This window comes from Trachurus japonicus, chromosome 4 (assembly GCF_045865225.1).
Source record: "Trachurus japonicus isolate A0001 chromosome 4, Traja_1.0".
Classification (NCBI taxonomy): Eukaryota; Metazoa; Chordata; class Actinopteri; order Carangiformes; family Carangidae; genus Trachurus; species Trachurus japonicus.
The window spans coordinates 35909270-35925131 of record NC_140910.1 but is presented as its reverse complement, the minus strand read 5'-3'; the positions used below and the strand labels follow the sequence as shown (position 1 = coordinate 35925131).

The 15862-nt window shown below is 42.4% G+C and overlaps 1 protein-coding gene across 3 annotated transcripts in view; it reads right to left on the bottom strand.

Moving 5' to 3' along the window:
- The window catches only part of patj (PATJ crumbs cell polarity complex component), a 193416-nt gene that overhangs the window by 32051 nt on the left and 145503 nt on the right, over positions 1-15862 (bottom strand). For all 3 annotated transcript variants that reach the window (XM_085775262.1, XM_085775264.1, XM_085775265.1), the window contains exons 31-33: positions 4493-4586; positions 2567-2662; positions 207-323 (exon numbers count right to left, since the gene is read on the bottom strand). In XM_085775262.1, the coding sequence (XP_085631388.1) occupies positions 207-323; positions 2567-2662; positions 4493-4586 (307 nt within the window). The remainder of the gene's footprint in view (positions 1-206; positions 324-2566; positions 2663-4492; positions 4587-15862) is intronic.

Genomic DNA, 15862 nt, shown 5'->3' with positions numbered 1-15862 from the left:
AATCTGTTCTATTTGAATAATATAGAGACAAATGTCTCTCCATAGTCCAGTGATTACAACCTTTATTGGCTCGTGACCCCATGTGAACTCGATTTATATTTGAGAAAGTCAAAGTGTAGAATACAGCTGTTTAAGATTGTATGTGGTGTTTTTAATCATAATATTTTTATATTTTTATCAATTCAACAGACATGTCAGACGACTACCTGTTTGGAGGTGTCGGCCTCTCTGAGACTCTGGGGGGCGCTGTTGCTGCTGCTGCTGCTGTTGCTGCTCCGCTGCCGGTTCCTGTTGTTCTGCTCGGCCTCGTCTCTCGTCTCCTCCTGTCCACCAGAACCAGGACCAGAACAGTTCACAGGTCAGTTCTGCTCTCACCTCACATAGCGGTTTCACACTGCCATGGTTCTGGTTCTGGCACTGGTTCGGTTCTGGACCTCGGTGCCATCTGCCGAACCAGCAGCTTTTACACCAGTTAGAGGAACCAAAGTGGGAGGACGTCATTCCGCGTCACACAGGCGGAAGTAAACACAGCTACGGCTCTCTCCGAAACAGCAAACTACCGTAATACTCAACAGGGGAGGAGGTCTCAGACACCACCTATCTCCAGACAGACACCAGTCATTTAAACGACTGTCGTTATAACAACATAGGGCACTAACGAAGTCGAAACCAACTTTCCATCAAAGACAGTCATTTAAACGACTGTCGTTATAACAACATAGGGCACTAACGAAGTCGAAACCAACTTTCCACCAAAGACAGTCATTTCAACGACTGTCGTTATAACAACATAGGGCACTAACGAAGTCGAAACCAACTTTCCATCAAAGACAGTCATTTAAACGACTGTCGTTATAACAACATAGGGCACTAACGAAGTCGAAACCAACTTTCCATCAAAGGCAGTCATTTAAACGACTGTCGTTATAACAACATAGGGCACTAACGAAGTCGAAACCAACTTTCCATCAAAGGCAGTCATTTAAACGACTGTCGTTATAACAACATAGGGCACTAACGAAGTCGAAACCAACTTTCCATCAAAGGCAGTCATTTAAACGACTGTCGTTATAACAACATAGGCCACTAACGAAGTCCAAACCAACTTTCCATCAAAGACAGTCATTTAAACGACTGTCGTTATAACAACATAGGGCACTAACGAAGTCCAAACCAACTTTCCATCAAAGACAGTCATTTAAACGACTGCCGTTATAACAACATAGGGCACTAACGAAGTCCAAACCAACTTTCCATCAAAGACAGTCCTTTAAACGACTGTCGTTATAACAACAGAGGGCACTAACGAAGTCGAAACCAACTTTCCATCAAAGACAGTCCTTTAAACGACTGTCGTTATAACAACAGAGGGCACTAACGAAGTCGAAACCAACTTTCCATCAAAGGCAGTCATTTAAACGACTGTCGTTATAACAACATAGGGCACTAACGAAGTCCAAACCAACTTTCCATCAAAGACAGTCATTTAAACGACTGTCGTTATAACAACATAGGGCACTAACGAAGTCCAAACCAACTTTCCATCAAAGACAGTCATTTAAACGACTGTCGTTATAACAACAGAGGGCACTAACGAAGTCGAAACCAACTTTCCATCAAAGGCAGTCATTTAAACGACTGTCGTTATAACAACATAGGGCACTAACGAAGTCGAAGCCAACTTTCCACCAAAGACAGTCATTTAAACGACTGTCGTTGGCACTTGGAGCACAAAAGGGAACCAGTGACATCATCACCCTTGTGAACGCCCACACAAGAGGTTAAATAGTGAATCTCCACACCAGATAGTTGGACCAGTCCCAGCCTGGTCAGATGCTACATGAACTGATGAAGCCTCTTGGATGAAGGTGAAACGTCTTCCTAGACAAATAACTAAGTCCAGTTGCCTTCGATTTAACCTCCTTTGAAATACTATGACCTGGGCAAATGAGAATATGCACCGGCTTACCGTAATACTTACTTTTAATATTTTTTCATGTGAGAAAGTAACTGTTTAGATCCCAAATATACAGCCAGTTTATCCAAACGACGGCTGTTTAGAAGTTTGCTCCGATGTTTTTCAGAGAAGTGAAGCTCTGCAGCGACCGGGACATCACAGAGACAGCAGCCGGTCTGCAGAGCTGCTCGGCCGGCCAACCTCCGTCGTCATCCCGGGGGAGAAAACCATCGCTAATTAACTTACCCGCAGGTTTTTAGAGGTTTACCACCGGCTGGTTTAATTATTTTTAGGAGATAAATGTTGGTCTCAGTGATGAAATCTAACAAGTGTGGCAGTAGCATTATTTGTTTGAATGTAAAGTGAAGCTTCCCGTGTGGACAGAGGAGCAGCGCTGCCTCGGGGCTCTGTCTGTACAGAAATCACCAAATTTACAAAAATAAATAAATGTTTTACAATGAACCGATCAGTCTGCATTAAGTTTTATTTTACTAAGCTACTGTATATAACATGGTTACGGTTTCCCGCCGTCCAGAACCGCGCCGGAGCGCTGCCAGTGTGAAACCGCCAACAGTGACATCACAGGTTTACACTGACTGACTGACTGACCGTTGTGTCTGAGCCGGGGGGGAGGGGCAGGCTGTCGGGGGGGCGGGCTCGATCCGTGGGAGGGGCGGGGCCACCGGGAGGAGCTGCAGAGACACACTAACACACACACACACACACACACACACACACACTTTACACAGTCCTGTATTTACATCCTTACATTAAAGCAGTACTAAAGAACTTTCAGTTTTGGTTGAGTTTGGCGGCACCAGTGGCCCAAAGCGGTAGTGTTTTGCCTGAAGGAAGATTCCATTTCCCATGAGCACTAGCACGTAGCGCCGTAAACATCCTGATCTCCTGGTGCATGGAAATTAACAGAAGACGTCCAAACTAAGTTTCTGTTTCCAGCCGATCATTTCTCAGTAAACACACACACACAATCCGACAGAAAGGTGCCGCATCGCTGCTCCCTCCTCGCGAAAGTGAAAGTGAAACTTAAGTGAGAGCCGGGTTCCTACCATGCTCCTCAAAGCTGCTTAGTGCCAGTGAAGGTGATACAGACCATAATGATACAGACCCCCTCAGGCCACGACAGAGGTGTCATTCAACCTGTTGTAAGTCGATGTACCATCACAAAAGTTATGAAAATATTATATGAAGGTTGAAAAGTTCCTTAGTGTTGGTTTAAGAGAAGTTCACCCAAAATTCAAATTTCCTAACTCATGATCTCCTCCCCCTCATGTGGACTAAGGGCTGGGAGAAGTTTCAGAGTCCTCCGTGCCAAATACCTCCATGCTGCTCTTCCCGGGGAAGAGGAGCTTCCGCTACAAACAAGCTTAAAATATAGACTTATTTAATTTTTTTCGGGACAATTTCGCATTTCGGGGCTTCAATACCAGAGGGACATTACATAGGAGCAGCATGGAGGTATTTGGATGTTTTTTGGTGTGTCTTTTTGTTACGAAGACAGTTGGTATCCATTAGCAACCGTCATATGGACATGCACTGCTACGCCGAGACCCCCTGTAACTCAGAGAAGCCACGGAGGACTCTGAAACTTCTCCCAGCCCTTAGTCCACATGAGGGGGAGGAGGAGATAATGAGTTAGGAAATTTCAATTTCGAGTGAACTATCCCTTTAAAGCTCCATATCTGTCGGCTCTTTTTCGACAACCCCCCCGCGGGTTAAAAACGTTTCAAAATGGCCTGTGAGGTTTTAAATTTGAAGACATTTTTATTTTTGGTCCAAGTTTTTTTTCGGCTCAGGTGGAGGTGGCGTCCGTGAACAGTCACCGCGGTAACGCAGTGAGGAGGAATGGAGCGTTAACACTGATGCTGCATTCACCTGCAGTCGGGCAGACGGCCGTCGCTAAGTAACAAACCAGATGTCATTTTAGTCACAGAAGTCCAGAGAAAGACGGTAAAACAATACCACATCGCCATGACAACATGTTGTCACGTGTATTATTGTTTTGCCTCGTGCTGACGGACCACTTGTTTACATAGAGGCTTGTTTATGTCCGTCTGCCGTCTGCCCAATTTCACCTGAATGCAGCATGAAAAATATACAACCACAACGCTAGATGGGAGGAATTCCTACACAATGTCCCTTTAATTAAAGCAGAGGTGTCAAACTCATTTTAGTTCAGGGGCCAAATTAAGTGCAATTTGATCTCAAGTGGGCCAGACTGGTAAAATAACAGCATAATATCCTATAAATAATAAGACCTCTAACCTTTTCTCTTTGTTTTAGTGCAAAGAAGCGCCTTATTAAGATGTTTACGTTAAGGAACTATCCTATTACAAAACATATTATGACCAACTTGAAATTTCTTGAGAAAAACACATGCAATTTCAACAACATAATGCCTCTTCTGTCTTCTATGTAATGTTTTACATCTGGTAAATTCATCCCGCGGGCCGGTTTTGGCCCTCACGCCACATGTTTGATACCCCTGCTTTAAAGCATGAAGATGTGTGTTGTTACCTCGGTGCTGACGGGGCTGAGCGTGGGGGGAGGAGGGGGAGGAGGGGGGGTGGGGGAGGGGGCGACCGCCATCTGGTTTATCGCATCTTCATTCCTACAGAGAGAGAGAGAGAGAGACGACACACACAGAGAAACAAACAACAATATGTTCATCTGCTGATGGAGTTTATTATTAATGCAGAGAGAGCAACACACACACACACACACACACACACACACACGCACGCACACACACACGCACGCACACACACACACACACACACACACACACACGCACCCCCAATTTCTGAAAAACATGAATTGTCCCCCCCAATAAAAAATACCCCAAACTATTCAAAATTGAACAAATGTGTTTTCAGACTTCACATTCTTCGCATCTAAAAAGAAATGGTTGAAATGGTGAAACATTTGTTGTTGTATAAACTTTTGCACATCACATTTTAGTTGATTTGCTATTGCTATTTTATTATGTATAGTTTGTTCTTTATATTTTACTATTTTATTATGTATAGTTTATATTCTTATTCTTTATATTCTTATACTATATGTTGTTATTGTCACTGTGTATTAATCATGTATAAAGTTCCATACACTGGGAGAAAAGGAAGATGGGGAGAAGAACTGGGGATCTGGGAGGGTCGGCGGGAGGAGAAAGATAAGAACGTGAGCAGATATTACATGTCTGAGACCCTTTAAGTTATAATTTACTACAATAACAGCAGTGTTACCAAGGGGGCAGTTGTTGGTCTGAGAAGTGAAGCTGCAATCCCCTCTTCTTCCTCTGGGGGCTGGTGTCAGAAGGGAGCATTCTCCATAGACCCCCATGTTAAAATCACCACCTTTACATCCTCAATAAACATGTTAAAAGCCTGGTGTCAGAACGTTTTTTTGGTCTCAATCGATAGTTTCTACCCCCACACACACTCTGAGGGGGGTGAATTTTTTTTAAAACTCTACCGTTTTACTGTTATTAGGTTTAAGGTTCTGGCCAATTAGGGCGCAGAACCGTTGAGTGACAGGTCCGGAGACCGCTGCTTCGAGGCCAGTGGGCGGGTTCTCCACCTCTCCAAATATGGCAGTAGAATCCAACATGGCGCCGTTCAAACCCCCGTAGTAGCGGCACAAAACAGACTCCCCCAAACCAATGGAGGACGTCACGGTGCTACGGCCGTTCTGACTACAGTCTATGAGTGATACGGCTGTTGGCTGTTTAGGACAAATAAACAAGAAAGGTAAAAGCACAATAAATGATTCCCTGTGCAGGACTTTATGAATGATATGCTGAGACTCTGAGTTGTGATTTATGGCGAACCCCCCGTGGCGGCACGGTATGAGCCCCCCCCCCCCAATCCTGACATCAGATCTGCCCCCCTGGGTGGCGTCCTGGAACACGGAGCGTCAGTGAACGCACCGTGGTGTCACTGAGCCCTATAGCCATAGCAGTAGGTTCATCACCTTTAATTGTCAGTGCAAGCTGTTTTTAGATCGGCGGGGCAGAGCCGTGAGCTGCTCAGCTAACGCAACAGAGCGGAGGTGAACGATACTTCACCCTCTCCATCATCAAACTCATCAAATACACAATCCAACAACTCCACAACGCTCTGGTGGACAAGTTGTGAGCTGCACATTCACCACGCTATGAGGTAATCCTGTATAATTAATTATGCAAAATTATGACACATGAAGCAAATATTTTGAACTACTTCCATGTAAAACAACTCTAAAACAACTCTGTCTGTAATGTTACATGATTATTTCCTAGGAAGGAAGTCATTAATGTGGTTATTTAAGGTCAGAAGAGACAAACCTGTGGCCGGCTCATCTCACAGAGAGCAGAGCTTCATATAAAACAAACTTTATCAAACTAAATTATCATCATTAACTGTCCATCAAAGACTCTGATCATTATCATCCATTACTCTGTCAAGCACGCCGTTCTGTTCTCTATAAAAGCATGAAGATTATAGTCATTTCTTCTCTTCAGTTGACACCATGACAACAGAGAAAAGAACCAGACAGAAGCAGCTGGAGAATAAAGTGCAATGTTAAAGGGACAACCAGGAGTTTCTATCTGGTTATAAAAAGTCTGATATTAATGTGGATGAATCTCCGTTACCACTTGTTAATGGTCCATTTTAGATAAATCTATGGTTTTGTCTCTATGGTTATTTTGTTATTATTAGTGGTGGTGGAAATGCTGGGCGAGCCGACCAGCGTTTCTTTACTTTCGGTTTTGTGGCGAGTCATGAGAATAACGCCGCCGTATGAATCTCCGTTTATGGTGGGAACTACGACGATATGTGATCGTCTTCCAACCTCTGACTTTAATTCTTTTCCTTTTTTTGTGTACTTTATTTTTATAAAAGGAACACAGACAACATACAGAAAGACATAGAACAAACAGTTGGTCACCTAGACATTCATTCAGACGTTATACTGGTGGAGTTACAAATACAATGACGGCTCAATGAGCATCTCTTTTGGACATGAACACAATCCATTTTTCTAGGGATGTCCGATATTAGCATAAAGATGTAATATCTGTCCATATCGTTATCGGTTTTTCTGCTGATAATGAAAACCCGATAACGTGCCTTCATAGTGAATTAAGTAGTGGTGGACCGTTGCTACTTAACGACTGCTGTCACTGATTCAGACTCACAATAATAGTCCAGGTGTTCTTACTGCAGCTGTTCTGTTAACATACAGGCATGTGGTGCTGCAACGTAACTACACAGCTGTTACATGACTGACTGTTCGCCTGTCACTCATAGCATCCAGTGATAAGATGTTTCAATGAGCCAGACAGAGAGCACACCTGCCTGCCTGTGTGAATGTGTGTGTTAATCTCTCTCGTGCTCTGTTAAGATGAATAAACACAAACCGCTGCAGAGCGCGAGCCTGGCACAGAGGTGTGCGCTCTGGCTCATCTGACACAGTCGGTTAACGGCACCGAAAGGAAACTGGCTCCGCTCCGCGGCTATTTTGCGTCCGACGTCGATGTTGAGAAAATTCTAATTTTGGAAAAAATCGGTTATTGGATATTGGCAAATTTCCAATATCGGACATCCCTACATTTTTCCCAATAGTGCAAATATTTATCAGTCTGTAGATTTAAGGAAAAGGTCATCTCCTTTCCATATTTTGGATATTAGTCCCAATATTGATCCAGTCTGACTCTGCTGGAGGTTTAGTCTGTAGCCAGCTTTGAGTTACGGTTTTCTTACTAGCTGCTAATCATATTTTTAAAAGATATTTCTCTGACTTTCATTCCTGATGAATGAAAACATTCTTGGCACGATGTCTGTCTTGCGCCGGTCCAAGAATTTCACCGTGCGCACGCGTGGAGTCTCATGGTAAATGTAGTAGGAAACACTTTGCTTTCCCAAAACTCCTCGTTGTCCGAGTTTTGTAAAAGTGAAGTGTTTCCACACTACATTTATGAGCCTCCGCACCGTGGAATTCTTTGACCGGGGCAAGACAGACTCATGTTTTCATTCATCAAGAATGAAAGTCAGAGGTTGGAAGACGATCACATACCGTCGTAGTTCCCACCATAAACGGAGATTCGGCGGCGTTATTCTCATGACTCGCCACGAAACCGAAAGTAAAGAAACGCTGGTCGGCTCGCCCAGCATTTCCACCACCACTAATAATAACAAAATAACCATAGAGACAAAACCATAGATTTATCTAAAATGGACCATTAACAAGTGGTAACGGAGATTCATCCACATTAATATCAGACTTTTTATAACCAAATAGAAACTCCTGGTTGTCCCTTTAACTGGCCAAAGAAACCTGGAAAGTGAAGTGTCGTCCACGTTGAATCCCTCCGTCCTCCTCCCTCTCCATCATTCCTCCTTTACCAGTTCCTGACCTGCTCCCATTCCCTCCTAATGTGCTCTCATCTCTCGCCTCTCGTCTCCTTGGTGAAGGTGAAGCCGACAGGAAACAGGATTTATGGGCTGGACTCGGTCGGTTACAGCAGTTACTCAGTTTTACATCCAGACCTCAGATCAGTTCCAACAGCAGCTGCACCACACGGCTCAGCTGCTGCTCACACGGACAGTTAAATACTGTACATCGTCCTCTACGGGGAGATTCATTCGTCCTTCAGCTCATTAATAATAATAATAATAATAATAATGATGCTAAAGATCCACACTGCAAAAACTCAAAGTCTTACTAAGAATATTTGTCTCATTTCTAGTCAAAACTAATCTCATTCTACTTAAAATAAGACTCATCACATTAAAAGCAGCTTGTTTTTAGACACTTTTTACTTCTTTCAAGCAGATTTTCACTTGAAATAAGTAGAAAAATCTGATAGTGGAGCAAGTTTTTCTTTCTTATTACAAGCACAAAAAACTGCTTTCACTGGCAGATTTTTCTACTTATTTCAAGTGGAAATTAGTTTGAAACAAGTGAAAATGATCTAAAAACAAGTTCATTTTTAGGTGATGAGTCTTATTTTAAGTGGAAAGAGATTAGTTTTGACTAGAAATGAGACATTTTGACAAGAAATGAGACAAATATTCTTGGAGAGATTTAGAGTTTTTGCAGTGCAGTTCCTCCAGATGTTTCTCTGTCTCCACTCAACAAGGTTTCAGGGATAAATCAGGGAATGAGTTCAATGTTTTCAATGTCTTGTTGGAAAGTTTTTATGTTTCACAGCAGAGAGACGCTCCGTCCTTAAAATCTGAATATAATATACTACCCATTAATATATTTGAATAAGTGTAGAATCACTATAAAATAAAACCTGTTTGGTTTTCGTAGCCTTATAATTCCTCTCTTATATCTACATATAGCAAGAGTCTAATCTAGTCCACCACTAAATAATAATAACAAAATAAAACAATTTATTTATGGACATATCTATATATAGTGCGCTATAAATAACATTTATTATTATTATTAATTATTATTATTATTATTAAACTGTGTAATTCTCTTGTTTCTCCTCACAGTGACTCAGACGTCACGGCGACCAGGGTGACAGTTAACTCTATTTTTTGTGTTTCCATGGCGACGGGCGGCCGCTGCAAGGCTCCCCGCCTGCCGACATCCCATCGCTCATTGCCGTGGCGACCTTTACCCAGAGATAAATCATTCAGCAGCGGGCCGCGGACGCCACGGTAACGAGATTTTCTCACCTGGCTGAACACAATGTCCTCGCGCCACGACACGGTGACATCATCACCATCATCATCATCATCATCATCATCATCATCATCATCATCATCATCATCATCATCACCACCTTCATCATCATCACCACCTTCATCATCATCATCATCATCATCGTCATCGTCATCGACAGATAATACAGCTGAGAGCACAGGGTGGAAGAGGAGGAGGAAGAGGAGGAGGAGGAGGAGGAAGAGGAAGAGGAGGAGGAAGAGGAGGAGGAGGAGGAGGAAGAGGAAGAGGAGGAGGAGGAGGAGGAGGAGGAGGAAGAGTCTAACAACAACAACAACAACAGGACGTCTGTCGAGTCGTGAGAAAGATGAAAACAAAACAAAACCAGGTGGATAAAAATCAATGAGACTCATGTAGAGACACAGACCATCAGTCAGCAGGAGGACGGAGCAGATAGAGAGACAGGAAAGACAGGAGGAAAGAAAGAAAAGAAACACAAAGAAAGAAAGAAAGACGGGGGGAAAGAAAGAAAAGAAACAAACAAACAAACACAAAGAAAGAAAGAAAGACAGGAGGAAAGAAAGAAAAGAAACAAACAAATAAAAAGAAAGAAAGACAGGAGGAAAGAAACAAACAAACACAAAAAAAGAAAGAAAGACGGGGGGAAAGAAAGAAAAGAAACAAACAAACACAAAGAAAGAAAGAAAGACGGGGGGAAAGAAAGAAAAGAAACAAACAAACAAACACAAAGAAAGAAAGAAAGACAGGAGGAAAGAAAGAAAAGAAACAAACAAATAAAAAGAAAGAAAGACAGGAGGAAAGAAAGAAACAAACACAAAAAAAGAAAGAAAGACGGGGGGAAAGAAAGAAACAAACACAAAGAAAGAAAGAAAGACGGGGGGAAAGAAAGAAAAGAAACAAACAAACACAAAAAAAGAAAGAAAGACGGGGGGAAAGAAAGAAACAAACACAAAAAAAGAAAGAAAGACAGGAGGAAAGAAACAAACAAACACAAAAAAAGAAAGAAAGACGGGGGGAAAGAAAGAAAAGAAACAAACAAACACAAAGAAAGAAAGAAAGACGGGGGAAAGAAAGAAACAAACACAAAAAAAGAAAGAAAGACAGGAGGAAAGAAAGAAACAAACACAACAAAAGAAAGAAAGACGGGGGGAAAGAAAGAAAAGAAACAAACAAACACAAAGAAAGAAAGAAAGACAGGAGGAAAGAAAGAAACAAACACAAAAAAAGAAAGAAAGACAGGAGGAAAGAAAGAAACAAACACAAAAAAAGAAAGAAAGACGGGGGGAAAGAAAGAAAAGAAACAAACAAACACAAAGAAAGAAAGAAAGACGGGGGAAAGAAACAAACAAACACAAAAAAAGAAAGAAAGACAGGAGGAAAGAAAGAAACAAACACAACAAAAGAAAGAAAGACGGGGGAAAGAAAGAAAAGAAACAAACAAACACAAAGAAAGAAAGAAAGACAGGAGGAAAGAAAGAAACAAACACAAAAAAAGAAAGAAAGACAGGAGGAAAGAAAGAAACAAACACAAAAAAAGAAAGAAAGACGGGGGGAAAGAAAGAAAAGAAACAAACAAACACAAAGAAAGAAAGAAAGACGGGGGAAAGAAACAAACAAACACAAAAAAAGAAAGAAAGACAGGAGGAAAGAAAGAAACAAACACAACAAAAGAAAGAAAGACGGGGGGAAAGAAAGAAAAGAAACAAACAAGCACAAAGAAAGAAAGAAAGACGGGAGGAAAGAAAGAAACAAACACAAAAAAAGAAAGAAAGACAGGAGGAAAGAAAGAAACAAACACAAAAAAAGAAAGAAAGACGGGGGGAAAGAAAGAAAAGAAAGAAACAAACACAAAGAAAGAAAGAAAGACGGGGTGAAAGAAAGAAACAAACACAAAAAAAGAAAGAAAGACAGGAGGAAAGAAAGAAACAAACTCAAAAAAAGAAAGAAAGACGGGGGAAAGAAAGAAAAGAAACAAACAAACACAAAGAAAGAAAGAAAGACGGGGGAAAGAAAGAAATATCGCAATAAAGAAAGAAAGAAAGAAGGAGGAGGAGGACGTGGCGTCACGTAACGATCAGCGTCATCACGTAAATTAGCGTGTTGACCCGGGTCTGGCGTTCCCACTGCAAGCCGATTGGCTCCTTTCCCACTGACACCAGAAGCCGGTTGTTAGCGGGTTTAAACCGGTTTCTTGACCAGTGGGAAAGGAGTAAAAGAGAGGACCAGTAGAGTCCAGTCCAGTCCAGCTGCTGGTGCCACGTGGGCCAAAGAGAAACTCATATTCACCTTCACCTGAGAGACCAGGGGCCTCATTTATCAAAGAGGGTGTAAAACTGCTACTAAAGTTTTGCGTACGGCGAAAAGACGAAAATGGCATACACCCTAAATATTTACACCTTTTTCAGATCAATCAAACTGTGCGTACGCACAACTCTCCACAATAAATCACACCGGACCCAAGAATGGTGCACACGTGAACACACCTCTTACTCCACCCCCGGAACGTCTATATACAACTATATATGGTCAGCACGTGCATATTTAATTAGCCATGTGCTCTGTGGAGCGGCTACAAAGTGACAACAAAGTGACAACGAAGACAAAGGGCGGAGGGCGGGGGAAAGAAGCGGAACTACATACACGCTGACATCGGACAATAAATCAGTCAGAAAAATGATCTTGCATTTTAATAAGCTACAATAAAAACAAAAACCTCCCAAATCTCAACAAACAGGAGCAGAAAGAAGAATAATCTCATGTAATCTGCCCCTTTATCCCAGAAAAACTTTTTTTTTTTTTTTTTACACCTAGATGTTAAAACAATAAGCAGGATTTCCACGATAGTTACCATTACTTTGCTGCTTTCCACTACACAGTTACAGCTCTACTGGACTCGGTTTAGGTCATTTTCCATTACAGCTGAGTCCTTCATAGTTCCTCCTCAGGGCCGCGTTGTCTCACTCTTTATTCTCTCCTCTCGTCAGCTCCAAACACACGTGCACCTCGTTAACTCAGGTGACAGAATAATAACAGTCTAGGCTGCAGATCAGTGTGCGCTGCTGCCGGTGTGTTTTTAAACTTGGCGAGTTTGATCCTTGTCGGACGTCACACTAGAGTGTGTAAAAGCAAAAAAGCAAAATCCTCAATCCGCTCTGTTTATCAATTAACATATAGCCTAGTGTTATTATAGAGCGGGTTGGATTGCCAGCATCAACGTTCCACCACTACCACAATTACTTCAAAAAATCCTACTGTGCTCTTCTAAATGTACTCCGCTCCTCTCTCCCTCTCACACTGCAGTTCTCTGACTCAGCAACGGTGTCGCCAATTCCTCCTGTTCCTCAGAAAAGGCGTAAATCACGGTACGCCAGGGTCAAAATGGGTGTAAATGTCCGCACTTTTCCCCGTCAGGTTTTGGCTTGATAGATCCCAAATTTGGCGGAGAAAAGTGCGTACGCACAAAACGAGGGGAAAATGGTGTAAAAAAAGGTGTATCCACAATGATAAATGAGGCCCCAGGTGAGGCTGGGATGTCTGAGTCAGAGAAAATGTATCGCCATGTCAACCAGGACAAGGAATTTGTCTTGGTTTGCTCTCGAATACATATAACACGACACGACACCACATGAAAAAACACATGCGGGGGACAGAATAAATTACAAAATACAAATTACAAATGACAAATGACAGGGAACAGTACCCAGCGACATCATGTACACAGTATAGGTGCAAAGTGCAGTGCTTAGTGCGAGTCAGTGTGAGTTCATGAGTCAGGACGAATCCCCTTGTTGTTTACAACTACTTCCTGGTAGAAAACCAGCATGAGAACAATAGTGACGGACGAGAGTTTCACTATATTTATCAAATTTTTCATGTCACTATATCACCGTTTAGACTAATCTGATGTTTGTAAAGTTTATAAAACCAATGATTGGACAAACATCACTATTTCTGTGTGCACATTTTTGTAATTAGTCATGGTTATCATAGATTAGCCGGGCTAACGGTTAGCTACCTGTTTAACTTTAATAACTCAGTGACTCAATAAACGCTCCATGAAAAAATATTTTCTCCAGCGGATATCTGAGTTCCAACATGACTGAGCTAACTGGAGTAGTTTCATGTCGTGTCCCACAACGGGAGGGTTTTAACAGCTGACGTCCTGCTGTTAGCTTAGCTACCGTTAGCTTATCTACCGACGTTAGCTTAGCTACCGTTAGCTGTCCCTGTCAGCTGAGCCACTGATGCTTTCTAGACACTGTGGCTGTGTTCGAAATCACCCCCTATCACGGATGTAGTGCACTATATAGTGTGTTCGCCATTTTGTAGTGTTGTTCGAATTCTCCGCGATTAATTTCATCCACTATGTAGTGGATGACAAAACACCCACAATGCACCGCGAAATTGAGTGAACAAGCGATGTACACTACTTTCTACTCCCGTATCCCACAATGCAATGCGGTCGTGTTTTGCCAGAGAAGAAGAGGAAGCTAATTAGCATGTTAGCTACGATTTATTAAGGCAATTTACCAAAAAAACTCCTCAGACATATTTGCCTTCGCTCCGTTTGCCTGAGCAGCAGGAGCTGGGCAGCAGCATCCGAACATTAACAGGCAGCATTAAATCAATCTAATTAAGAAACTGTAGTAGAATATGTAGTAAATACGATCTGACGAGCTAAGCTAATAGCCACAGAGCATAGCCACAGAGCCGCTAACGGCTCACGGTCGGGACACACAACAGTAGTTTACCAAACCAAACTTCCGATATTTCAACAGTTTATTGTCCGAGTAACACAACCACACAGAATCACATCCTCAAATGTTCCCGCAAGTGTCCGGTTTTTCTTATTTTATTTTTTATGTGTCCGGTTTGTTTCATACGTCCATGGTTTGTTGACATGATTCTCGGCGCGTCTGCTTCCGTCACAGCAGTAGGCTAACACGCTAACACGCTAACACACTAACACCTGGAGCATCAGCTGACGCAACCACGTCCAGAAAATTACCGTCTAGTGTCTGAATTCTCCTCCCGTCGTTCTCTACATCATGTACATGATGTAGTGGAGAGGGAGGGAGTGAGTGGATGATTTCGAACACAGCCTGTGATTCCCCCAAACTGAATAAATACAACACATAGCAACACAAAACACACACACAGAAATAGTAATGTTTCTTCAATCATTTCAGATTTGTCTAAACGGTGATAGGGCCTGAAAAATATGATATATAGCTAAACTCTCGTTGGTTAGCCTACTATTGATCTCGTTCACATTACAGCTGGTTTTCTACCCGGAAGTAGAATGTAAACAACAAGGAGATTCGTCCTATAGCTTGGAGATAGGTGCTGTCTCTGAAGCGTGATGTTTTACTGTTAATGCTTCTGTATCTCCTGCCTGATGGGAGGAGATTAAAGAGATGATGAGCCGGATGAGAGTGGTCTGCTATGATCTTGTTAGCCTTTCTGATGAGTCTGGTTGAGTAAAGTGATGTGAGTGCAGGCAGGTTACTACAGGCGATAGTCCTAGAGGCTCCACGCACTACTTTCTCCAGCCGCGCCGTGTCCTGTGAGGTTGTCTGACCGTACCAGACCAGCATTGAGAAAGTGAGTATGCTCTCTATAGCCGCCTAGGATCTGAGGTTTTGGATGAAGTCAGCTGAACTCAGTGTTTCACTCTGACACAGCGGTTGTCAGGGCGACGTGTCAGCATCGAAGCCACATGTCAACTAGATGTTGGTTCAGGAGGAGACGAGCTGAGACCCCCTCATCCCCCGGCTGCTCCCTGACATCTAGCCCATAATAACCACTGACAGGATGACTGACAAGGAGCTCAGGCTGCTTTTCTACCTCAGTGTTAGTGTTTTGTTTACTATGCTTGTTGTTAGGGTGACATCAGGTAAATTGGGCCATCAGGTAAAATGAGCCAGTTAAGGTTTGAGCCTCCTAGCTTTTTAAGTTTTAACAGGCAATGGCTGTAAATGATTTCAAATTGTTGCTACAACTGTACTTGAAAAAAAAACAATTGATTTGAGTCTCTGGTTGCTGTTGTGGGTGGGACAATGCTTTATATCCAGCCTGCTGAGGAGAAGTGTGCGAAAAGTGGCCTGGCAAACAAATTTCACTTGAAACTGATAAGGTTGATAACTCCGTAAAAAAACAGATCTACAATAAAAAATGTGATTTATAATACACATTGTGATTCCC